We start from the raw sequence: 23,766 nt of genomic DNA, 5'->3' as shown, positions 1-23,766 counted from the left end.
TTTGTGATGTGCTATCTCTCACTGTTACCAATAACCTACCCTTCAATTATGGGCTGCTCATGTCTTTGTCAGTGGGCAAACTTACAAAATCAGCAAGGGATCAAATACTTATTTCCCCCACTGTATTTTACAGTTTGCTCAGCTACCTTATTTGAAGTGTCAAGCACTTGTCTGGAGACTGGTTAGTACTTGTTTGTATATGTTGTTGTATGTGTTCTTTAAACCCCTCAATTCCCACCCCTCAGAGGGCACTTATTCTCCCCCTTCCCCATTTCTACTTAAGGTGTCTCCCTTTAAATATTTTAGTCCATGTGATCCATGCTTACCAGTTCCCATTTCTTCTAACACTCTGGAAAATACATTTGGGGTTTATATGTAGTTAACTTTGAGGAACCTAGTTGGTGGGGATGACAATGTTGACATTTCTTGGTTGTACAAGAAAAGAAAATTTAGAATGAAAAAAAACAACCTATGGGCACTGTTAACAAAGACATACTAAAAATTAGTGTGCGCTGTGTAGGCGCCCATAAGAATATTGTGGGTATCTACACAGCGCACGCTAAAGAACGCTAGCCATACTGGGTCAGACCAATGGTCCATCTAGCCCAGTATCCTGCATAGATTGTCTAGGTCGGAAAGGAGATGTACAGGTCAGAATGTTCAAAATGTGCAAAGTATTTTACAAGTGTCTTGCTGAATGTGGAGCCTTTTCTAAAATATATATGAGGCCAATTTAAACAGGAGGAATTTGAAAGGGAATTCCTTTTGCCAGAGTTGACTTGATCAACCACAAGGACAGGCAGTCCCCAAGCTGTTCAGTAAATTGGACAATGTCTCATAAGCTTACTAAGACTGTCGTTTTGGAGGAATCTTTCTAAATTCCAGAGCTGACAGTTAAGTACACAAGTTTGATATACTGTTTTTGGAACACTGTGGCACAAACCTTTTGGAAGAGGTTAAAAATCTTTGTGTGTGATGATTAAAACCACGAGGCTCAGTGTTTCAGTGAGTGCCGATATCTCTTATGAACACACTTTTTCAAACTTTTGTAATTCCTATAACAACTCAGGAATAAGGAATTATCTTGTTACCTGACTCACTTATTAATTTATTTATTAGGATTTATTTACCGCCTTTTTGAAGGAATTCACTCAAGTTGGTGTACTACATGAGCAATAGACAATTACAGTAGTAAAAATATTCAAATAACAGTACAAATATTGTTTTACAGCTAACTTGTTAGTACCTAGATGCTCTTTAATAATCTGCTTTCCATTTTTTTCAAAGTCCTTTTGATTGTCTTCTCCATCTCAACATTTAACCATGCTGGCAGTTATCTGGTCTTCCTTCAAATCTTTTTTCCTGTATGGAGTACATTTTAACTGGGCTTCCAAGATGGAATTTGAAACAATTTCCAAGCCTCATGAATTTAAACTTTGCAACCACTCGTTTTATATTTTTCTAACTGATCTCCTTATTTTATCATAGACTCCAAAATTAAATGCTGCTACAGTAGTTGGTGATTATGTCAAATTTGATTTTGATATAATTACTATTACTAAGAGACCTTGGGGCTCATGTTCGAAGCACTTAGACTTACAAAGTTCCATAGGTTACTTTGAAACTCTGAAAGTCTAAGTGCTTTATTTATTTATTACATTTGTATCCCACATTTTCCCGCATAGCAGTAGGCTCAATGTGGCTTACAGGTTCCGGAGAAGAGAGTACCAACTCCGGGAATATATATAGAGTGGAAAATAGAGTAAAAGTAGGTGCAAGGAAGCTGATAAGGTTCCGGAAAAGAGAATACAACTTTGGGACGAATATATAGTAGCATATAGAGTGATGTAATCCCAATGAGGCTGAAAATATGCCTCTCTATCACAGTAACCTCTTTGCTCCCCATCATGCATTCCACCAAGGACTAGATCTAAAGTAGAATCCCCTTCTTGTTGGTACCAAGACTAGGTGCTCCAAGAAGCAGTCACTTATGACATCAAGAAATTTTACCCCCCCTAACATATCCTGATGAAAAATGTACCCAATCAATATTGGGGTAATTGAAGGCAATTAGACTTACAAAGCCTAAGTGCTTTGAAAATTGGCCTCATGGTGATCCATACCATGCAGAGATTGCAAGAAGACATGGTTAAGGTACAGAGAGGGAGAGGTTTCAGCAGGCCTAAAATATAGACATGTATCCCCAATTTTTCAAGGACAATTCATGTGAATATCAAAAATGATACATATTGGCATGTACATCTGCTCCAAGGCATGTATAACACCCCCCCCCCCCAGACAACAAGACCCCCCACTCCAATCAGGTTCCCCCCTAAAAGATAAGGCTTCCCCACCCCCACTGGTCTTACCAGGTGTCTCTGCTGTTTAGTGGGGAGCAGGAGCAATCTCCATTTGTTCCTGATCCATCAGTCTCAGGTTTAAAATGGCTTGTGCTTGTGGCTCCTAGCAGTGGTCTCACTGTACTACTACTAGGGTCAAGCTGCCAAATGTATTACCACAAGACTACTGATAGGGGGTCACGGCCAACATTTTGAACACAGAACTCTGATATAGCAGGACCAACTGGAAATTGTTCCTGCTCCTCTCTATACGCCAGGGATCTCCATTAAGTATTGGGACTGGGATCAGAGGTTGGGGGCCTTGTATTGGAAGGTGTTCTTGCTGTATGGAGGGGGAAGTCAGGAGGGGTTGTACTTGCTATCAGGGGAGATTTTTTTTTTGGGAGGGGGGAGGTAGCTGCCCTGGGAAGGAATCCGTATATTACAGAGATGGATTATGTCAGGAGCAGAGATTTAAAAAAGCTGCTTCCACACACATTTTGGAGGAAGCTGGATGTGTCCCCCCCCCCCCACCACACTACATGGAGCATTTTAAAACCATTGTTCCCACTGAATATGGTGAAACATTGACGTGCACTCCTGCACATCCTGAAACTTACGTTACAGAGGCTCTGCTTTTGGCAGAGCCTTTGTAAAATAAAGTGTCTCAGCCTGGACCTCTTAATTCCTCTCTCCACAACTTATCTAAAATGGGCTTTTAAGTGATGCTGAACATGTGTGCAGAGTGGCAACTACACTGGCATTATTCAGACAGATTGAGGCCTAAATAAATCTATCTGGACAAATTCCAGCACCACCTCCACTCATCCATCCTCTTTTTACCCAGATAATTGATGGACATTTAGTGATTTAAGCAGCTGGATATTAAAAACATCTGAATAGGAGTTACACACTAGTCTCTTGCCAGCCAGTGCACAATTTCTTTTGAATACTGTCCTGCTAGTTAATAGCCCACTTATGTTATTTTAAAATATATTTGTTTTCTAAGATAGAATAAGAATAGAAGCCTGCATGTATTGTACTCTCATTGTCACAAGTTCACTTAGTATAGGGCGGAAAGTCCAAGGTCCCAACTATTTTATAAAGGCACGTATACACCTTTATAAAATAGCCACCCATGACTATCCCAAATAGTGCACACATTCATGGCTGCTCTAAGGCAGTTAGAAATGTATGCAAGTATGTGTGCGTGTACTCTTGCATTTTATAAAGTATGCATGTATAGCAGTTACTTATCTGTAGCAGGTATTCTCCGAGGACAGCAGGAATATATTCTCAAATGTGGGCTCCGTGGATGACGTCACCCACATGTGAGAATATTATGCCTGCTTGTCCTTGGAGAAATCACAATTCTGCCCACGCTACACCTGTGTGAATGCATATAAGTGCACACCATCTTGTCATAGGTACTTCTATATATGTGTAAAACAAGCTTTACCTGTGGAAAATCCTTTACAAAATTACACCATAAATTGTAGGTATAGAGCAGTCACTGACAGATGCATGAGGAGGGGTCTCTTGTAGTCTCCAAAGGCTTGGGCTTTCATTTCCATCTACCTACTTCTGTTAATTTGTTTCCACTAGTTTTATTTTTGGTATTCTAATATCTTTCTATTGTTAGATACAAGGCAAAGATTAAGCATCAACTTATTAAAATGGAAAGTGTAACTACTAAACATACCATCAGGAGAAAACTGATCCCGGTCAAATACAGTGATGCACAGCACATCCTGATACAGGTCTTTGATAAAGAACTGACAGTTAAAATTCCACTTTGGACTCAAAGTATCCTGCAGAGTCCTGGTAGTATAGCTCTGGGATCCCATGCTGATTTCACAGTATGGATTGCTCTTTCCTAAACAGGGAACATTAAATGTATTTATTTTAATGATCTTTAGGCCACCATTCCAATTATGGAACAGGCTTACTGAAGATATTGTATAATCAAATCAAAGATAAAACATATAGGCAGCAACATAGCCATTTAAAAAGCAGAAAATATAAATTATACAATAAATAAATAAATAAATAACAGTAATGATATATTTATTTTTACCAACACTAGAAACCCTTACTAGACAAAGAGGCATATTTTCAAAGAACTCAGGGGTCCTTTTCCTAAGGTGTGCTGAAAAATGGCCTGTGCTAGTGTAGGCGCGTGTTTTGGACGTACACAGATCCATTTTTCAGCACACTCGTAAAAAAACCTTTTTAAAATTCTGACCAAATATGGACGTGTGGCGAAATGAAAATTGGTGCGCGTCCATTTTGGGTCTGAGACCTTACCGTCACCTATTGACTTAGTGGTAAGGTCTCACGCGTTAACCGGGCGGTAATGGTCTACGCATGTCAAATGCCTTTTACCACCCGGTAGCGCCGTGCACCAGAAAATTAAAATTATTTTCTGGCGCGTGTAGTGGACGCGCATAAAAAAATGAGACTACCGCCCAGGCCACGTGGTAGCTGGGCAGTAATTCCAAATTGGCGCGCACTGGTCGCACGTAGGTGCCTACGTAGCTTAGTAAAAGGGTCCCTTAGACTTACAACGTTCCATAAGTTATTATGGAACGTTGTGCTTAGACTTTCAACGTTCCATAGTAACTTATGGAACGTTGTAAGTCTAAGGGACCCTTTTACTAAGCTACATAGGCACCTACGTGTGACCAATGCGCGTCAATTTGGAATTAATGCCCAGCTACCACGTGGCCCAGGCAGTAATCTCATTTTTTATGCGCATCCACTACACGCGCCAATAAAGTGTTTTGAAAATGAGCCCCAAAATAAAATCCAGCACTTTTCACAGGCTCCCTTCCAAGTTCCATTTGCACACTGTATCCACATTATTGAAGCTCTCATTTAAGAAATCAAAGTACACAGCTGGTTCCTAAAGGCCAGAGGCACTGCTGTACGGAAGACCCAGGATGTTCCTCAGGATGGCAGGTGCTGGGAATGCTGTGTAGGTGGTGCTGAAAAACTTTGCTCAGGAATCAGACTCAGACATTAAGGACGATGTTTCTCAATTTAAAGTTTTCTGGATACTTAGTTTAGTTTATTGTCAAATTTGATGTTTCACCTAAGATCTCCAATCTCAAAATAGTGTAACACGGACTACACAGTATTTGATCTTGAGTTTTAGAATCAGCTTCTTAGGTTGGGAATAGACAAGTATGGTTAAAATTTGTACATAAGGACATCTAAACTCTATTGAGAGAACACACAGAGAGCAGGATGACATGGATAGCTGGATTAGATGAACTTACTTGCATACACCTGTATATAATAAAAACGTAAACCACTCTGTTTGTTCCACAGAAAGGCAGTATATGAAATCCATGACCCTTCACTTGAAGTGGGTTAAACCACTACACTGACTTTGTGAAACAATCAGCCTAGTGTTCAGAACATTTGCCCTGGTAATTTAGGGAGTGACCTGGACAAATCTTGGCATTTAACATTTGCTACCTGCTGACTGGTTAAGTTTGCAGGACAAAATTTAGCTGTCACCAAAGAGGCAGTTTGAGTTTAACTGAATATCGGTGTTGTCCAGATAAATGATTTGATGTCCCTCATCACTGGCAGAGGCTGTCTGGTTAATTTGATCATATTATACTGCCACTGAATATCCAAAATTAACTAAAGATAGTCACAAAATTCTGCCACTTCCTGTCTTGCTGAATGTGGCCTCTAATTAGCTTAAAGGGTATAATTTATAGGTTCTCTGTAGAAACTTGATTCCAATGGATTCTGGGGATCCTGCTGTAGCTCCTTGTGACCTTGGACAAATCACTTAACCCTCTACTGCCTGAGGTACAAACTGAAATTGTGATCTCACTAGGGCCAGGAAAAATACCTACTATACCCAAATGTAACTTGCCTTGACAAAAGGCATGTGCTAAATTCTTAAATAAATAAAATTCTTATATATTTATTTACTTATTTTAACACTGGACATATTAGCCTATAGGAGCTAAGCACAGTAGGGCAATAGTAACTTTATAAATACATCTTTTTCGATATAGTGTATACCAGAACTTTGTTTTGTTTCTGCAGATTTTACCAGTCTCTGGATTCAGTTATATCCTAGTGCCTACACTCTGGGCACCGCTCACTACTCTTTCTAATAAGATGTTATCATTAGTAGCAAAAAAAAAAAAATCCAGTTTTACTCTGGAAAATAACTAGAGCTCCATGGTAAATAATGGAGAATACCACCATCTACCATATGACTAGATTGATTAGCGAAAGCTGAAAAGAAAGGAAGTTCAACTTGACAGTGCCACTATTTATGAAGAGCAAGCAAAAAAACCCCCAAAACACAACCCCCCCCCGCCCCCCCCCAGATCACGCTGGTTCAATAAAATATATCAGGACCAGTCGAGAATCCAGTATGCTGAGCCAAGATTATTTCACGGAGATCCCAGTATCAATCCCAACTGGTCATAATTCAAGGCCTAGTGTGTCCATATCCACCTTATGAGGTCTGCATGAGGTTGAACATTTCAGAAAAACATCCCAGACAGGGTGATGAGCACCAAATGCTACTACATGAGGAAAGCACTGGAAGGGGAGGCAAGGAAATCCTAGAGCATCTCTTTGCTTGCTGTGTGCTTTGTTTTCTTTCAATAAAGACTTTGGTTGGGTGAAATGTAAATGATTTAATAAATAACAAAGTATACACTGCTGAAAGTAGTACATAAATGTTAATATGTTAGGTAATAAATTAGAATCACAATTTGCACAGTTCTTTTTAAAGGTCACTCAGTTTTTAAGGAGCTGAAATGTTAAACCTGTAATGTTTTCTGTAAAATGTACAAAAAGACACATTACCATTGGGTTTACAGGCCTTTAATTCTGTTCCTTCAATCACATGAACCATAAGGCGTCCTATCCCTGATGATTTGTGCGAGCGTGCTGCAAGGCAACAAAAGCAGAAGTCAACTTCATTTTGCCTATTCTCAAAAGAACTATTGGAAATTATTTTGGGTTGAACTGTGGAAAGCAAAATATATACAGTGCATTGTACAAGTCTTCACACCCTTGGAAAGTTTTCACATTGTGCTGTCTAAAAAATGTAATTGAAATCCATAATGTTTAACTCCGTTTACTGAATAAACAAACATCAGGCTGAGCAATCTCATGTGCAGCCAAATTATTTTAGAGATTTTTATCCCCCCGCCATTGATATATCACATTAAAAATCCTTGAAGAACATTTTAAAGTAATTTCTTTCCCACTCTCTCTCAACCCCCTCTCTTTATTACATTTGATGTCTCTCAGTGGTAAGTCCAACTTCCACCACTTCAAACGGAAACAATGTAAAACCCTACTCCCCTAAGTCAAACATGCCTCCCCACTTACTCCATCAACATCCACTCTCTATGCTCCAACTCTCCCTGAGCAAACCAAGAGAAAAACAAACAAGGGGGGTCCAAACCTTCCACAGGAAACAAACAAGTTCAGCAGCAAGGGGTGAAAGTGAAACCAAGTCCAAATGACCAACCCAAACAGAAGGTAAGAGCATGGAAAAAGTTTATTGACACAAAGGACCCTACACAGTCCGTGTTTCGGCAACAAGCCTTCCTCAAGGATCTGAAGGGTGAAGAATTCTTCTTGACACCTTAAAGTACATCTGTTTTCAAGGATTTTAAGAGAACATATTGGGACTGGATCCAGCCTTTGGTCTACCATAGACAGGGGGAGTAGTACTGAGGGAAGCACTGGGAAAGGAATGAGGAAGAAAAGAGTAAACACAGCTGAGCTTCAGTGAATATGGTGATTTCGGGGGTTTTAAATTGAATTTGGACAAATCGTTGGCAATGCCCATTAAGTTGGAAACTAAGGATGAATGGGTGGGAGCCTTTCCCTTGCAGTGGGAGGTTGCTTCTTTCCAATATCTGGGTATTCATTTACCAAAAACTATGGCGTTGCTACATAAGATTAATATTTCTGTGTTACTGGACTATACACGGGTGATGCTGACTAAATGGGCTCATTTTCCTTTGACGATTCATGGCAGGATTCAACTTTTTAACATGGTATTGCTTCCCAAGTGGCTATATGCTCTCCAGCTATTGCCACTTAAGTTACTGAAACGAGATTTGGGGGTCCTACAGAGAATGCTGTTTCACTTTTGTTGGGCGGGGAAAAAAACGAAATTGTCTTTTAAATATTTAATTGGACCTTGGAGACATTGCGGAATGGGCCTCCCAAATTTATGTTTATATAATTATGCATGTTTGAGAGAGTGTGTGTGTGAGAGTGACTGTGTGAGAGAGAGAGAGAGAGAGAGTGACTGTGCGAGTGTGTGTGTGTCAGAGTGAGATTGGGTGCGATTGTGTCTGTGAGAGAGTGTGTGTGTGTGTCAGAATGACAGTGTGTGTGAGTGCATATGTGAGACACAGCGAGACCGAGAGTTTGCTGAACCCCATTCCCCTCCCACCCCTGTCTACGTTCCTGAAACCCCTCCCACTTCTTCACATGTGAGTTCCAGCACCCCCCCCGCCACTTCTTCCCATCCCCCCTCTCCCCTTCCCACTCCACCTCTCCCCCCTCTCTGAGTTCCAGGACCCCCTCCCCCTTCCCTTCTTCCCCTCCCCCTTCTTCCCATCCCCCCCTCCCCTTCCAGTTACAGGACCTGCCCCTACCCTTCCAGTTGATTTCCAGGAATCCCCTTCCCCCTGTGTCATTTCAGGACCCCCTCTGCAGTTTCATGATCCCTCCCCCCTCCCCGTGTCGGTCATGACCCCCCCTTCACTCCCCTGTCATTTCACGACCCCCCTCCCCACCTCCTGCATGTTTTTACCTCCTGCACGCTTCACACAGCCTCTTCTTTCACTTCTATTTCAGCTGTTCGTGTGGTCCCGCCCTCAAGGGACACGAACAGCAGAAACAGAAGCGATAGAAGAGGCTGTGTGATGCGGATGACGTCACTGATCTACTGCCGGAATCAGACCACGGAGCCACGGTCCCAGGCAGAGACCGAATGTTGGAGGTGAGAATTATTATATAGGATGTTATAGTAAAACAGCACCACCAACTGGCAGGACTGTAGTTGGAGGACTCCCGCTCAGCTTAGAGGAAATAATGTTTTGAAATTAGAAAACCTGTGGCAAGGCTTGAAGGCTTCAGTCATGATCCCCAGATACTGGACTTTGATTGGGCTACAAGAATACTCACTTTCTTCTTGCTGAGTCACTCTGTTGTTGCTTTTATTTGCTCTTAGGAACAATGGGGCTGATGTCTGTTTTATTCTGAATAATTGTATAATTCAGTGCTTGTTATTGTTTTACTGTTTCTTTTACTGTGTATGTTGATTTGTGATTCACCTAGTTGTAGGTGGACTAGAAACTTTTAAATAAATAAATAAATGTCCTGCTGAAAGGTGAATCTTTTTTCAAGGCTCAGGTCTATGGTAGTGTGGGACAGGTTTTCCTCAAGGGGATCTCCCTTGTACTTTCATCTTTTCACTCAAACCTCACTAGCCTCTCCGTCCCCACCGCTGCAAAGCATTCATAAGATCATAAGAAAAGCCATGCTGACTCAGACCAAGATCTATCAAGCCCAGAATCCTTCCGCAACAGTGGTCAGTCCAGGTTACAAGTATCCAGCAGATCCCAAAGAGTAGATCTATTTTCCATAGTTAATTTCAGGGACAAACAATAACTTTCCTAAGTCCACCTGGCTAATAATTCTTATAGACCTTTCCTTCAGGAACTTGTTCAACCCTCTTTTGAATGTCACTATGTTGATTGCGCTGACTATATCCTCCAGAAATAGATTCCACAGCTTAATTACATACTGCATGAAACAAATAAATAACATTTTCTATGATTTGGAATTGTTTTCAATCTCCCTAGGTATGAATAACAGATCTGTGGTGGCAGTAGTGGTGACACTGGAAGAGAAGAACTGAAGTCCTGGAAAGCTGTCAAGCGGGGAGAGAAAGTGGGGAAGATAGGAAGAGTGGGAAGTTGGCTGAGAGGAAAGAGATTCCCAGCTGTGTCAGTAGCAGGTGAGTGAGTGTGTAGGAAGAGCCCAATGACTTGCTGCTTCTCCTTTGCTTAGTCTATATGCACATGTATGTTTACACATGGGCAAACCATATGCATATGGATGGGTGGACAAACAGAAAGACAAACGGACTGACCCTCTACAATAAGAAGTATTGCCTTATGCAAAACGCACCTAAAACTAAAAAAAAACCAACCCATCAAACACGCATAGCAAAGGCATCCCCCCCCCCCCAAACTGTGTGTGAATTTATTTCAACATCAATGGCAATAAGCTGCCACGTATGGTGTTATAAGGTGTTAAAACAAATAGGAGAAAATTTTTCTTCACCCAACACGTAATTAAACTCTGGAATTCGTTGCCGGAGAACGTAGTGAAGGCAGTTAGCTTGGCAGAGTTTAAAAAGGGGTTGGATGGTTTCCTAAAGGACAAGACCATAGACCGCTACTAAATGGACTTGGGAAAAATCCACAATTTCGGGAATAACTTGTATAAAATGTTTGTACGTTTGGGTAGCTTGCCATGTGCCCTTGACCTGGATTGGCCGCTGTCGGGGACAGGATGCTGGGCTCGATGGACCTTTGGTCTTTTCCCCGTATGGCATTACTTATGTACTTATGTAAGAGTGAGCATACCCTGCTGGAAAGATCTGACTAACTTTAAAGATTCAATAAGTCATAAGCCCAGTTTTCTCCCTAGTGAGCTGATGTCTGCACTTCCAACGTGAGCTGTGCCCATCTAAGTGGATGAGATATATTCATGTATTTATTGGCAATATTTAAACTCTTCTTCATTAGCTAATAGTTGTTGAAAGTGGTGTACCACATTTGCCATCAGTGGAATAAGATCCACTTTGGGAAGTGAGATATTAACAATGGAAACATGACCAAGTACCTAGTAATGCCCACTGCTATTATATTACTGCATTGTGTCTCTAGTTTGCCATGCAGTGTCCAAGACTCATAGCAATAGAAATGTCATAGGATTTTCAAAGCCAGCATTTGCCAATCAAGGACAGCCTGTTGGGAGGAGATACTGTAGGGTGTGGAGGAATCTACTGCATCTGATCGCCATGTGCTGCAAAATCTGTACCTTCTCAATATATGCCCAACCCCAGTGAAAGACCTGCCAAATGCCGTCTCTTCTCACCATATAAAAATCATAACATTTATGGACTGTACCTTGATAAGCTGCCTCCCTCTTCTTCTTTTCAGTTTCAATGAAGAGTTCCGATGCAGCCTTAATTTTCTGAACCCAAGCAGTCCTACAAAAGTTCATCATGTTAGTCGATCTAGCTTTGACCATTATACTGCACATCATCTATCATGAAAAAGATTTTAAGTCTATGTCTTCTCAACCACTGTTTATGTTCTTAGTGTGAGGAAAGGGAATGGGACTTGATATACCACCTTTCTGTTGCTTTTGCAACTACATTCAAAGCGATTTATATAGTATATACTAGGATGTTATTTGTACCTGGGGCAATGGAGGGTTACGTGACTTGCCCAGAGTCACCAGCAGCTGCAGTGGGAATTGTACCCAGTTCCCCAGGATCAAAATCTGCTGCACTGACCACTAGGCTAGGAGAGGAATTTGCCCTTTTCTTTAAACTAAGTATTCATCATACCAACTATATCCTTACTGTTGGTAACAAGATAATCAGGAAATTACTTTTCTGCACAGCAGCAGGGATAGCAAAAGTATGCTGAAGATGTACATTTGAAAAGAAAATGGAGAAGATTGGGGGAATATTAATCAGAACTGCATTCCTGAGAAGAAATTAGTACAGGTCAAACTGACGACTGACCCAACTATAATATATGGAGGGGCATTTTCGATAAAACATCTAAGTCCGATTTTGGACGTTTTGCTAAAAACATCCAAAAACCGAGTGGTGAACATAGCCATTTTCAAACCTGAGAAACGTATATCTTGTTGGTTCAAAAACTTCCTTTTTCTAGATGTTTTGTGTTCAGTGCGTTTTTCTCTTGGGATCATTCTGGAAAAAAGAACATTCAAGAGAAAAACACCCAAACACCAGCCACTGGGATGTCTGGGGACCATCATTCTTAGTAGACTGGCCATACAAACATCCCAGCAGAGCAGTGGGGCAGTCTAGGGGGCACTGCAGTGGACTTCACATAAAAGTTTTCACCATAACCCCCTTATATAGTATGGTGAGCCTTCCAGGAACACAGAAAAACCTACTGTATCTCACTGTACACCACTACAATAGCCTCAAGTTGCAGGTGTCACCTATATGTAGGTATAGTAGGTGTTTAGTGCTTTTTGGAGAGCTCACACATTCCACCACAAATGTACCGCTTAGCGTGGAATATTGGCCTGGGTCTTCTTCTCTACAGTCCACTGCATCAACCACTAGGCTACTCCTGGGACCTGCCTGCTGCTCTAACAAGAATGGCCATCATATCTAAAGCTGTCATACAGCCTGGTATATACTGTCACATCTTAGGGGGGATAGGAGGGGGGCTGTGATCATTGGGGGAGTAAAGGGGGGGGTTATGCCTTAATCCCTCCAGTAGTCATTTGGGGCACCTTTTGGGCACCCATTTATGATTGAAAAAGGTTTAGCCAAAAAAGTCTTAATTTTGGCCTTAGACGTTGTCATTTTGTATCATTATTTCAGAAAAACGCCTATCTTTTGGTGTCGCCCATGTCCTGGCCAAAACACCCCCCCAACACACCCCCTTAAAATTTGGACGAACTGTGGAGAAAAACATCTAAAACTGGAGTGTCGAAAATCACAACTAGGATGTTTTTGAGAGAAAAATGTCCTGAGCCCCATAATCTTTCAACTTTATTTCTATGTTTGTAGACTACCTTTCTAATTTTTGCTTGAGGAAATTAACAATATTTTTCAGTTATGATAAATGCCTTCCCCACTGAGCTTAAGTGGGGAAATAGGGTGATTTGCTCAAGGTCTCGAGGAATGTCAGTGTGAGAGAGAATGGATTAGATCCTCATTTCCTTGGTTCACAGCCCATAAATCTAACCACAGACCACTCCATTCTCAACTAAACAGAGAACTATACAAAGAAAAACAACTACAATGTCTCATCCTAATCATATGTGTAACATGCCTCAGAGGGCTATTTGACCTTTCAGTACAATTAATTGTTTTTTTCATTATAGTTGTCATCTTATTAATAAATGATATAGATATATAAAAGATTTGACAAGTTAACTTTAGTAGTCACTTGGACAAATATTTGTATTTCAGAATTCCCCCCCCCCCCTAATGGTAGCCTAATGGTTAGTATAATGACCTGAGAACCAGGGGAACTGAGTTCAATTCCCAGTACAGCTCCCTGTGATTCTGGGCAAGCCCCTTAACTTTCCATTGCCCCAGGAACAAAATAAGTACCTGCATATAATATGTAAACCACTGTGACTGTAACCGCAGAAAGGCGGTATATTAAATCTGGTATTTTTTTATTTTTGTTACATTTGTACCCCGTGCTTTCCCACTCATGGCAGGCTCAATGCGGCTTACATGGGGCAATGGAGGGTTAAGTGACTTGCCCAGAGTCACAAGGAGCTGCCTGTGCCTGAAGTGGAAATCAAACTCAGTTCCTCAGGACCAAAGTCCACCACCCTTATCACTAGGCCACTCCTCCACTCCACTCTGGTCAAAACAGCCCTGACAAAAAAAACTCCAAACAAAAAAAGCTCCTGAAATAACAGCCACTGTCAAAACGGCCTGCCCACAATATAGCCCTTGACAAATTAGCCCCCTGACAAAAGGGTCCGATCAGGTTGCCCAGAATATGGCACTGATTTTTTTCTAGGGGGATATTTTTTATGGGGGGCTATTTTGTGGGAGGGGCCATTTTGTCAAGGGCTATTTTGTTACCAGGCTTTTTTGTCAGGGTAATTATGTTGGGGTACCATTAAATCCCATCCCTATCCCCTTTTCATTTCCCTATTTCAAAATTATCAGAGGAAACTGAATTGCAGGCTGTTTTTCCAAAATGTAAAGCTGTCCTTTAGGAAATGGCTCAGTCTTGCTGAGATGAAGAGCGATGAGACTGAAACCTGGGTGCCCAACCTTTGCAGTACTGTGATGTACCAGACGCTGAGAGGCACGCAGAGAGAATTATACTACAAACACTTTCTGATTTCTCAAGAGTACACTTTGAAATCTAAAAGAGTTTGGGGGGGATTATTAAGGAAAGATATGCAGATGATTAACCGAAATTTTCCCAGGATGTAAAATCCTGCAGTATAGTTGTGATAACATTTATGGTGGACTAGCAGTCTTTGGAGAGAGGAATCAAGAGAATAGTAAGTTGCATAGGTGACTGCAAGCTGAGTTCAGTGAAAAGGATCATTTCTGTCCTAACAAGTCATCAGCTGTGGCTGCACATTTAGTGTTCATCTTCTGTCAGAGGCAATGCCATGTATCCCAGAAAGAAAGGGGTCTCAGGGTCAAACTCTGCTTACCTCTCATTGATACTCTCAGTCCTCAGGGTGTAGACTCTATCAATGTGAGAGATGTGAAAGACAGGCTCCTCACTGGATGGATCAGTTGGCAGTTTCACTAGCACTTCGTTTAAGAAAATCGGCTGGGAAAAAAACCATTTAGAACAAAAACCTCAGTTTTATAAATATTGTGTTTTCAAAGAAGACATAAAAACATGCTATATCCTGTAAAGGAGTAAAAAAAAAAAAATCAATGTAAGAGCATTACAGAACATAAAAGGAAGCTGCCTCAAATCCTATAAAAGCACTTCAGTGTGGAGAGGAGCAGAAAAGACAATATCTACAAGCTGAAGCAACTCTCTCCCATAAAGGGAACCAGAAACCTCTCTCCTTTATAGTGAGAAATTAATGTACCATGGAACATAAACAAAGTTCCCATGGATCCATGTGCATCAGTACATTTACATGTTCAATTTCCCTAAAACCGAGCATGCACACAGGGGGTGGGGAAGAAGGGCAGGCAGCGCGGCAGTGAACAGCGCTGGAGGACGGCTTCTGCTGGAGGGGCTTGGGGACCCCCACCAGCCAAATCAGCAGACCTTGGGGGGCCCAGGCTATGTCACTGGTGCACAGACTGCAGTAGTGAGCACTTTCAGTCCAGGAATGATCAACAGCTCTGATGCAGGGAAACAGCTCAGCCTGATAAACAGCAAAACTGTAATATGAAATGACAAAAAATATGAAGAGGAGGTCTGGTGCGGCCTAAAGAAATATGAGCAAGAATCACTAGTGTTATCACATAATTCAAACAAGTCACTTTAATAAAGGTGTTCTTTTACTAAGCTGTGGTAAAAATAGCCTTAGCACACCCACACATTAAGGCCATTTTTATCGTGGCCGTAAAGCCCCCGATTTTCTATTATTTTGCATTAATGGCCATGCACTAATGTTCACACTGAAAAATAATGGCAGTGCTCGAAATATACACTACTAATATTGTTCAACAATCTACGATACCCAACCTATTTATTCATTAGCATAGGTTTCCAACATTTTAAATATTTTTTTTTAATTATGAAAGGGGGAAAAAAAAGACCTCAGCAGGACACACTCCCTCAAAAATAAAGAAACATTTTTTCAGTGTGTGGTTAGCATACGCAGATTGCAAGGTTATTGCCTATTTTTTGCTATGTTAGACATATGTTAGAGCCTAACACAGGACTCTAAAGTGACTTGTTTGACTTATGTGGTAATACTAGTGATTCTTGCTCATGTTTTCTATATTATCTAGACTGTGTGACCTTGGCAAAATAAATATGATCCACTTGATTAAAAAGATCAGGCCTGGGAGCGACAGGGGTTGACCCTGCTTGAACATCTTCTGGACAGGGAGGGCCGTATTATCTCATATGACGAGCTCCAGCAGAAAACAGGAGTAGGTTGGGGTAATAGGTTTGCTTACTGCCAGATTAAACATTATATAGCTTCTTTAGATGAAACCCAGCTTAAATTATAAATGAGTGTGAAAGGTAAAGCTTATTTTTTAGCGCCATTTCTGAGAGAGATTAGTATTTCTGGGGCACACAAGGATTTAAGCAACCTAGAGAAACCTAAAGACCTACAGGATATACGGGCACGATGGGCAAGAGACTTGGGGATGGATTGCTCTGATTGGAACTTGTTAACCAATATAAGAGGTATACCTACTCTCGCTGCGTGTGCTTGGTTGCGAGAGACCTATTATCGGGTTCTCCTCAGAGACTATTGTTCCCAAACATTTTCAGGCGGGTGGCATATTGATGCCCCTCTGCCCTAAATATACTTGAGAAGATAACATTTATTCATGCTCTTTGGAAGTGCCCAGCGATACAGCAGTTTTGGGATGAGATAGTACGATACTTAAACCTGGGCCTGAGTGAGCTTAGCTTAGTGGAACAACTGTTATTAGATAAAGCAGGGGCATTTTAGGGTTGTCCCAGGGGTGCCAGTCTGCTGCTTAAGAAAATGTGCCTAGTCGCATGGAAGTGCATTATGTAACATTGGACGTCACTGGAGTCTCCTAATCATTGGCACTGGATGAATCAAATTCATCTTCTGGCCACGTGGAAGGTCCAGGATGCTAAAAGATCCCCAAAGAGAAAGAAAACATTTTTACAGGTTTGGGAGCTCTATTTGCAGACTCTGCATCCCTGTGGATGCAGTTTGATATTAAACACTCAATGATACAAGATTGTGTCTCTTAAGGTGAAGGAGATAGCTAAGGGTAAAGTACTGTATATTGCCCTAAGACCTTGATGTAGGTTGGGTAGCTTCCCCCTACTGTGGGTGCAGAAGGCACAAGAACATAGGCTCTCCACACAGCTTTGGTCATACTCTGTTTATATGTTGGGGAAGGTCCTGCCTGGCTCTGTTCTGTTTTGGCTGCAACACTCGGAAGGGGGGGGGGGAGGGGGAGACTGGATGGGAGGGGAGAGGGAAGGTTATCTTTTGTAAAAGAGAAAAAAAATCTTACTGCTCATGTTCATTATAGCTTTCATGTTTTATTCCCAAAAATTGTTTAAACATAGAAAGATCAGAGCTAATCTCAGCTAAGAAAATACTGAAACCCAGAAGGGGTCTGTAGATAAAAGCCATCTAAAAGTCACATTTTGTACTCTCAGACATCATCCTTCTCCCCTACTGTAACAGGATTCTTTTCCCTGCACTTACCGATTTGTACATCCTGTACTGAGCGTTGGACTTGGGGCTGAAAAGTTTCTCTGTTCCTGAGGACACAAATTGCTTGAGCATGTAGGTGAGCAGCAAGAAGTCATTGAAAAGGAAGCCGTACAGCTCCTTGTTGCTCTTGGTCTTGAACAGCTTCCCGCTATGCAGCAGCTTCCGGGGTCCCAAGCAGTTTGTGAGCGAGTTGAAAATGATTTGCTGAAAGGGGAGAAATCAGCAAAAGAGTAAGCAACTCTGTGCTTTCTGATCAACCTTTCCTAGTCCTCACTTGTTCCCACTCAGCTCAACAACAACTGAACATTTTCCCGCCACATTTCTTCACACATAAACATCTTTCATTTTCCTTTGTTAAGCTGATTTCTAGCAAATATTCTTGGTATTTTACAACTTTACCTTTGGGATTCCACTAATTTTCACACCAATCCTGAACATATCAACGCTGGATATCTTTTACTGTTAGCTGCCAAACAGGATCAGTTGACACCAATACCAACAGAGCACCTAGGTTCCACATAATTTACACTCAGGTAATAATGTAATTCTACTCCAGCAGAATTTTATGCTCACTTTATGATACACAAAATTGCTCAAAGCTGCATAATTCCTATAGGCTATTGTTTCTCAAATGTCTGTGAACAGGCAATAAAAAATTTGACTTCCAGCCACAGGTGGCATTTACTTGCATCCCACCGCTTGATTCTCCCAGTTTTCCCTTTGTTTCCATCTGCACCTCAATGGTAAGGAGCTCTGTTCTCAGGCCCCGCCTCCCACAGGAAAGGTAGGGGGAGAGGTGGCAGGACCACAGCAGGGCCTTAAAGCGCAGTGTGATGAGTCATTCTCCGGGCGGCTCCTTAACACTGAGCTACAGTTGTTCTCTACCAGTGATCAGGCCCTGGGAATAAGCCCAACTGGAAATAAAGGTTTGGGGTGGGGGGAAGGGAGAGACCTCAATTGGTAGCTTACTGGGAGGGGGAAGGCGAGAAAGAGCAACTAGTGGTTGATTGGTTGGGGAAGGAAGTCAAGATTGGTGTTCCAGTGGGAGGGTTTGAGAGACAGTAAGATTAAGGTAGACTGAGACTTTAGCTGAGGGAGGGGGTTAAAGGGAGGTTGCTGAGTGAGGGAAGTTGAAAATATTGCTGGGATGTACATGGAGGATTTGAGGGAAGCTGACACTGCCAGACAAAATAATGGAAACTATTATAAAGAATAAAATTACAGAACACACAGGCAAACATGGATTAATGGGACAGAATTAGCATGGGTTCAGGCAAAGGAAGTCCTGCCTCACCAATGTGCTTCATTTATTTGAAGGTGTGAATAAACATGTGGCTAAAGGTGAGTCAGCTGATGTAGTGTACCTAGATTTTCAGAAAGCTTTTAACAAAGATCCTCATGAGAGACTCCTGAGAAAATTAAGTCATGGGATAGGAGGCAATGTCTTTTTGTGGATTAGGAATTGGTTATTGGACAGAAAACAGAAGGTAGGGTTAAAATGGCCATTTTTCTCAATGGAGGAGGGTGAATGGTGGAGTGCCACTGGGATCTGTACTGGGACCAGTGCTATTTAACATATTTATAAATGATCTGGAAATCAGAACAACAAATGAGGTGATTAACATAAAACATATGCAGATTGTGAAAAATTGCAGGAAGACCTTAGTAGGCTGGAAGACTAGGCATCCAAAAGGCAGATGAAATTTAATGTGGACAAATGCAAGGAGATGCACATTGGGACGAATAATCCGAATCACAGTTACCTGATGCTAGGGTCCACCTTAGGAGTCAACACTCAAGAAAAAGATTTAGGCGTTATTGTAGACAATGTGTTGAAATCTTCTGCCAAATGTGCAGCGGTGACCAAAAAAAGCAAACAGGATGCAAGGAATTATTAGCGCTCAAGAACTTTGCCTCGGCTCAGTAGTTTCATCAAGAGAGATCGAAAAATATTTACAATTACTTATGTCTCTCTTTAATTGATATTGTACGTTTGTGTTCAGTCTCATTATTCGGTCTTTTATGATATTTCTACTGAGTGGTAACTCAGATATTCTCTTAATAATTGCATCTTTATTCTGCATATCGTGAAATAGAACTGGTGCACATCTTAGGAGAGTTTCTTTAATAAATTCTCCCTCACTGAGTGCTTTTCCATGCTGAGCTATGGAGTGAGCAATGCTCAAACTTGCAGATGTTAAATTTGTAGAACCTTTTACAAATTTAAGGATGGAATTAGATTGGCTGTTATAAAAGTGTAGCTGCCTGGAAATGTATTTCTTTCTTTCATCCTCACTTTTTTTCAAGAGCTGGGAATGATTAGTTTCAAAATGTCTATTTATATTCCACGTTCTGCTTACTACCGTTTCAGTACATAGAACGCAAAATGATCTGCCATTTTTTTCTATAATGCCATACATCTCGGTCCATGTCTCTTGAAAGGGTCGGCTACTGCTACTACCACTTCCTTTACTTAACCTTGGTTTTTTATTTTTTGGGTTCTCCATCAGGGGGGCGGTGACAGAAGATAGAATTATAGATAGCCTGTTAGCCCTGCAGGCAATTAGGGGTTAACTAGCCTAACTGACCACCTTATGTAAATTAAGATGGCTGCCGCTATTTCTAATGGCGGGAAACGGCACCCATAGCACATGCCCTTGCCTCTCCCAGCCTCCCCCTTACCTATCTCAGTAATGATGGTCAATTAGAAATCCACGACACCCCAGAACAGTAGATTGGATGATGGTTGCTGTGGTTATGTGGTTGCTGGTAATGGCGATCACAGGGCCCCCCAGAGATGCGTCCCCCACGGCATTCCGCTGCTCTCTGCTCCGCTGGCCGGAAGTGAGGTCAAAGATCCCCTAACGGCCGTGCAGGAGCCGGGGCAGAGGGAGCAGCAGGGAGGGAACGAGCAGAGGACTCGGAGGGAGCCAATAGGAGTGCACACGGCAACCCCCAGCGGGTAAACATGCACCGGGGGGGGGGGGGGGGGTGATTTCGCCGGGGGGGGGGGAGGTCGCGCTGCACCTGGGGGGGGGGGGGCGCATCGGTGATCCGCCCCGGGTGTCAGCAAGGAACGCCGCTGCTTCTCTGTATGCGGCCACATGCAGCCGCGTGTCACCGAAAATGGCTACACGTGTCAGTACTGACACGCGTCTCATAGGTTCGCCATCAGGGGCATATACACATGTATGTACTGTGAGCTCCTACAGCAATACATATACACTGCACCCTTTGTCCCTGCATATACATACACTGTGTCTCGTTAGTCCTGTATCAAACACACACACACTATGGAGCTCATTTTTGACAGAGAAAAATGTCTAAAAAGTGGCATAAAGAAGCATTTGGATGTTTTTCTCGCCATAAAGTCCAAACAGGTATTTTCGAAACCCACTTTCCAGATGTTTTTCTGTGCTGTTCGTGGGATCTGGGTGTTCCTACGACTTGGATGTTTTTCAGCTATAATGGAACAAAATGAAAACGTCCAGGACTAAAACTAAGATGTTTTGAGCTAGACCTGTTTTTAGAACAAATAAGCCACAAAAAAGTGCCCTAAATGACCAGATGACCACTGGAGGAATAAAGAATAACCCCCCCCTTACTCCGCCAGTAGCGCCTGACCCCTTCCCACCCCCCAAAGATGTGAAAGAAACAGTACATACCAACCTCTATGACAGTCTCAGATATTATAGCCAATCCTATTAGAGCAAGAAGCAGATCCATAGAGTAGTAGCTTAGTGGTCGATGCAGTGCACTATGGAGAAGTGGACCCAGGCCCATAATCCACTCCATTACACTTGTGGTGGAAAGTGTGAGCCCTCCAAAACCCTCCCACCAAAAACCTACTGTACTCACATATAGGTGACACCTTTAGCCATAAGGGCTATTGTAATGGTGTACAGTTGGGTACAGTAGGTTTTTGGTGGGTTTTGGAAGGCTCACTATACAATATAAGGGAGCAATAGTGAGATGTGTACCTGGGGGCTTTTAGGTGAAGTCCAGTGCAGTGCCCCCTAGTGTGCCCCACTGCTCTGCTGGGATGTCTGTGTCACCAGTCTACTAAGAAGGCTGGCTCCTTCTCGATTCCAATGGCTTGATTTTGTGTTTTTCACTTGGACATTATTTTTTTTGAAAATGAACCAAAACGTTAAATGCACAGAGCACAAAAACATCTAGCAAGTGGCCATTTTCAAGAAAAAAAAATGTTTTGCTGTTTTGAAAATGGCTATATTTGCTACTCGGATTCTGAATGTTTTGAGCAAAATGTCCAAACTCGGACTTAGACGTCATATCGAAAATGCCTCTCCATGTCTCAAGCAGATCTATAATGTTGTATTTAATATACTGTGTAAAAAAAATAAGTACTTTTGCATAATTTTCAATTTTCTGGCATTTAATTTCCTGAGGTATAATTGTTGGAGAGTGTGTGTATGTGTGCATGTGTCAAATATAAAATGTTGGTTTTTAAAAAAATATATATTTAAATAAACTGATTTTACATAGAACTAGTTTATCTTTATTCTATATATATTTTTTTTAATCGAACATAAGAAAACACACATCGTTCAGGTCAATAATTCTAATTTTCTTTTTAACCAAGAATCATAAAACTATTTTGATTTCAACCTGGCGTGAAAATGTAAAAACAAATCCCGATACATTTCTGGACAACTGTATTTAACATTTAAAAAAGTACTTCACTAACTTCGGGACCTGTTTACTAAGGTGTGTTAGTGTTTTTAACGTGCCTACACTTAAGTGCATGCGCTAACCATGTAGGCGCATATAGGGATATCGTAGGCACATACATGGTTAACTCAAGTTAAAAATGAGTTAACCATACCTATAGCGCTGCTTAGTAAACAGGCCCTTCCTGTGTCCTGTGAAAGACTCTCCTAACATGTACTCCTGAGAAAGACACAAGATTGAAAACTCCCACTGGTAGGGAATCAAAACTATGTACTGTAAACATACTGGGTCAGGCATCTCTTACCATATAAAAGAGTGCCATGCTTACTGAAAGGGCCGTGACATATGCAACTCCATACGACAAATGTCCAGAATCACACGCTTATAAGGTAAGCTTGACAATGATAAAGGTATGAATACAATTCACAGGCTGGTGATTTATAAAGCCTTCTTATTTCAGTTTGAAAAGTAGTTCTTACACTACTTGCAACACAGTTAGTGGGTGTGCCAGTCTAGCAATCTGACTGATCAAACACTCCTAGTGCTTCTGTATTGTATTTAAGAAATCTTAAATGCTTGGTCCTTCTGGACACACACATGGTTTGATACCTCAGTAAGTCCTTCACACTGCACGTGTGTCTGGATCCACTCCAGTCGATCTGAGTTCTCCTTCTCTCGTACCCCCTCATTGACCTGAGAACACAGCTCCTCTGCACGGTCCAGGGAAAACTTCAGATTGCTGTAGTCTGGCTGAGTCTCAGGGGTATTCTCCAGGATCTGGGGACACACCAAGGAAGAAAAGAAAACAACGTAATATTCTATCATCAAAGACGAAACAAAGCAATGATTTTAATATTTGTAAATTTCAGGAAATCAAGTTCTTCTGCATTCAGGATCTATGACAAAGCTAACAGCAGACTGTACATCCGGATCTATGACACACCTTCCAACAAGAATGTAGTTAAGCGGTTTCATTCTTCACTATCTAGCACTGGGAATATTTTAAGAAATTCAACACTGAAATCATTTTCATGGCTGCTAAGATCATGGCAGTGTGTGCGCTTTTATTCTATACTAGTAAAAAAGACTCGTTTCAGAAAGAAATGAAACGGGTGCTAGCAAGGTTTTCCGCGATCAGTGCGATTGCCGGTATCTGAGTCCTGCTCCCCGCTCCCACGTGCTGCAGCACGCGCGAGAGCTTCTCGCCTACCTGAAATTGTCCCATGGTATCGGCTGCAGGAGAGGAGGACGCAGACCGTTGGCCCTCGCTGGCGCTCCGTTCGGATTCCTGGGCAGGGGGAGGAGTAGGGAAACACACTCCGCGTGTTTCTCTACTCCTCCCCCTCCACATTGGACACTCGCGGCTCCTCCCCTGTCCCTGACGTTTCCCTACTCCTCCACCTCCACATTGGACACTCGCGGCTCCTCCCCTCTCCCTGACATCACGATCTACTCCATGAAGGACACCACCACCGGAAGCCACCAGGCAGCCTAAGAACATTGGAGGTGAGCTTTATTATATAGGATGACAGTAAATTCTTAA

The 23,766-nt window shown here is 41.9% G+C and overlaps 1 protein-coding gene across 2 annotated transcripts in view; it reads right to left on the bottom strand.

Annotated features, from left to right (window-relative positions):
• The window catches only part of ITSN2 (intersectin 2), a 353,877-nt gene that overhangs the window by 3,600 nt on the left and 326,511 nt on the right, over positions 1-23,766 (bottom strand). For both annotated transcript variants that reach the window (XM_030198794.1, XM_030198795.1), the window contains exons 33-38: positions 22,833-23,000; positions 17,523-17,735; positions 14,835-14,956; positions 11,552-11,634; positions 7,188-7,271; positions 4,042-4,215 (exon numbers count right to left, since the gene is read on the bottom strand). In XM_030198794.1, the coding sequence (XP_030054654.1) occupies positions 4,042-4,215; positions 7,188-7,271; positions 11,552-11,634; positions 14,835-14,956; positions 17,523-17,735; positions 22,833-23,000 (844 nt within the window). The remainder of the gene's footprint in view (positions 1-4,041; positions 4,216-7,187; positions 7,272-11,551; positions 11,635-14,834; positions 14,957-17,522; positions 17,736-22,832; positions 23,001-23,766) is intronic.

Source organism: Microcaecilia unicolor, chromosome 3 (genome assembly GCF_901765095.1).
Source record: "Microcaecilia unicolor chromosome 3, aMicUni1.1, whole genome shotgun sequence".
In the NCBI taxonomy this organism is placed as follows: Eukaryota; Metazoa; Chordata; class Amphibia; order Gymnophiona; family Siphonopidae; genus Microcaecilia; species Microcaecilia unicolor.
Note: the sequence above shows the minus strand (reverse complement) of the source record. Positions and strands in the feature narration are given on the sequence as shown.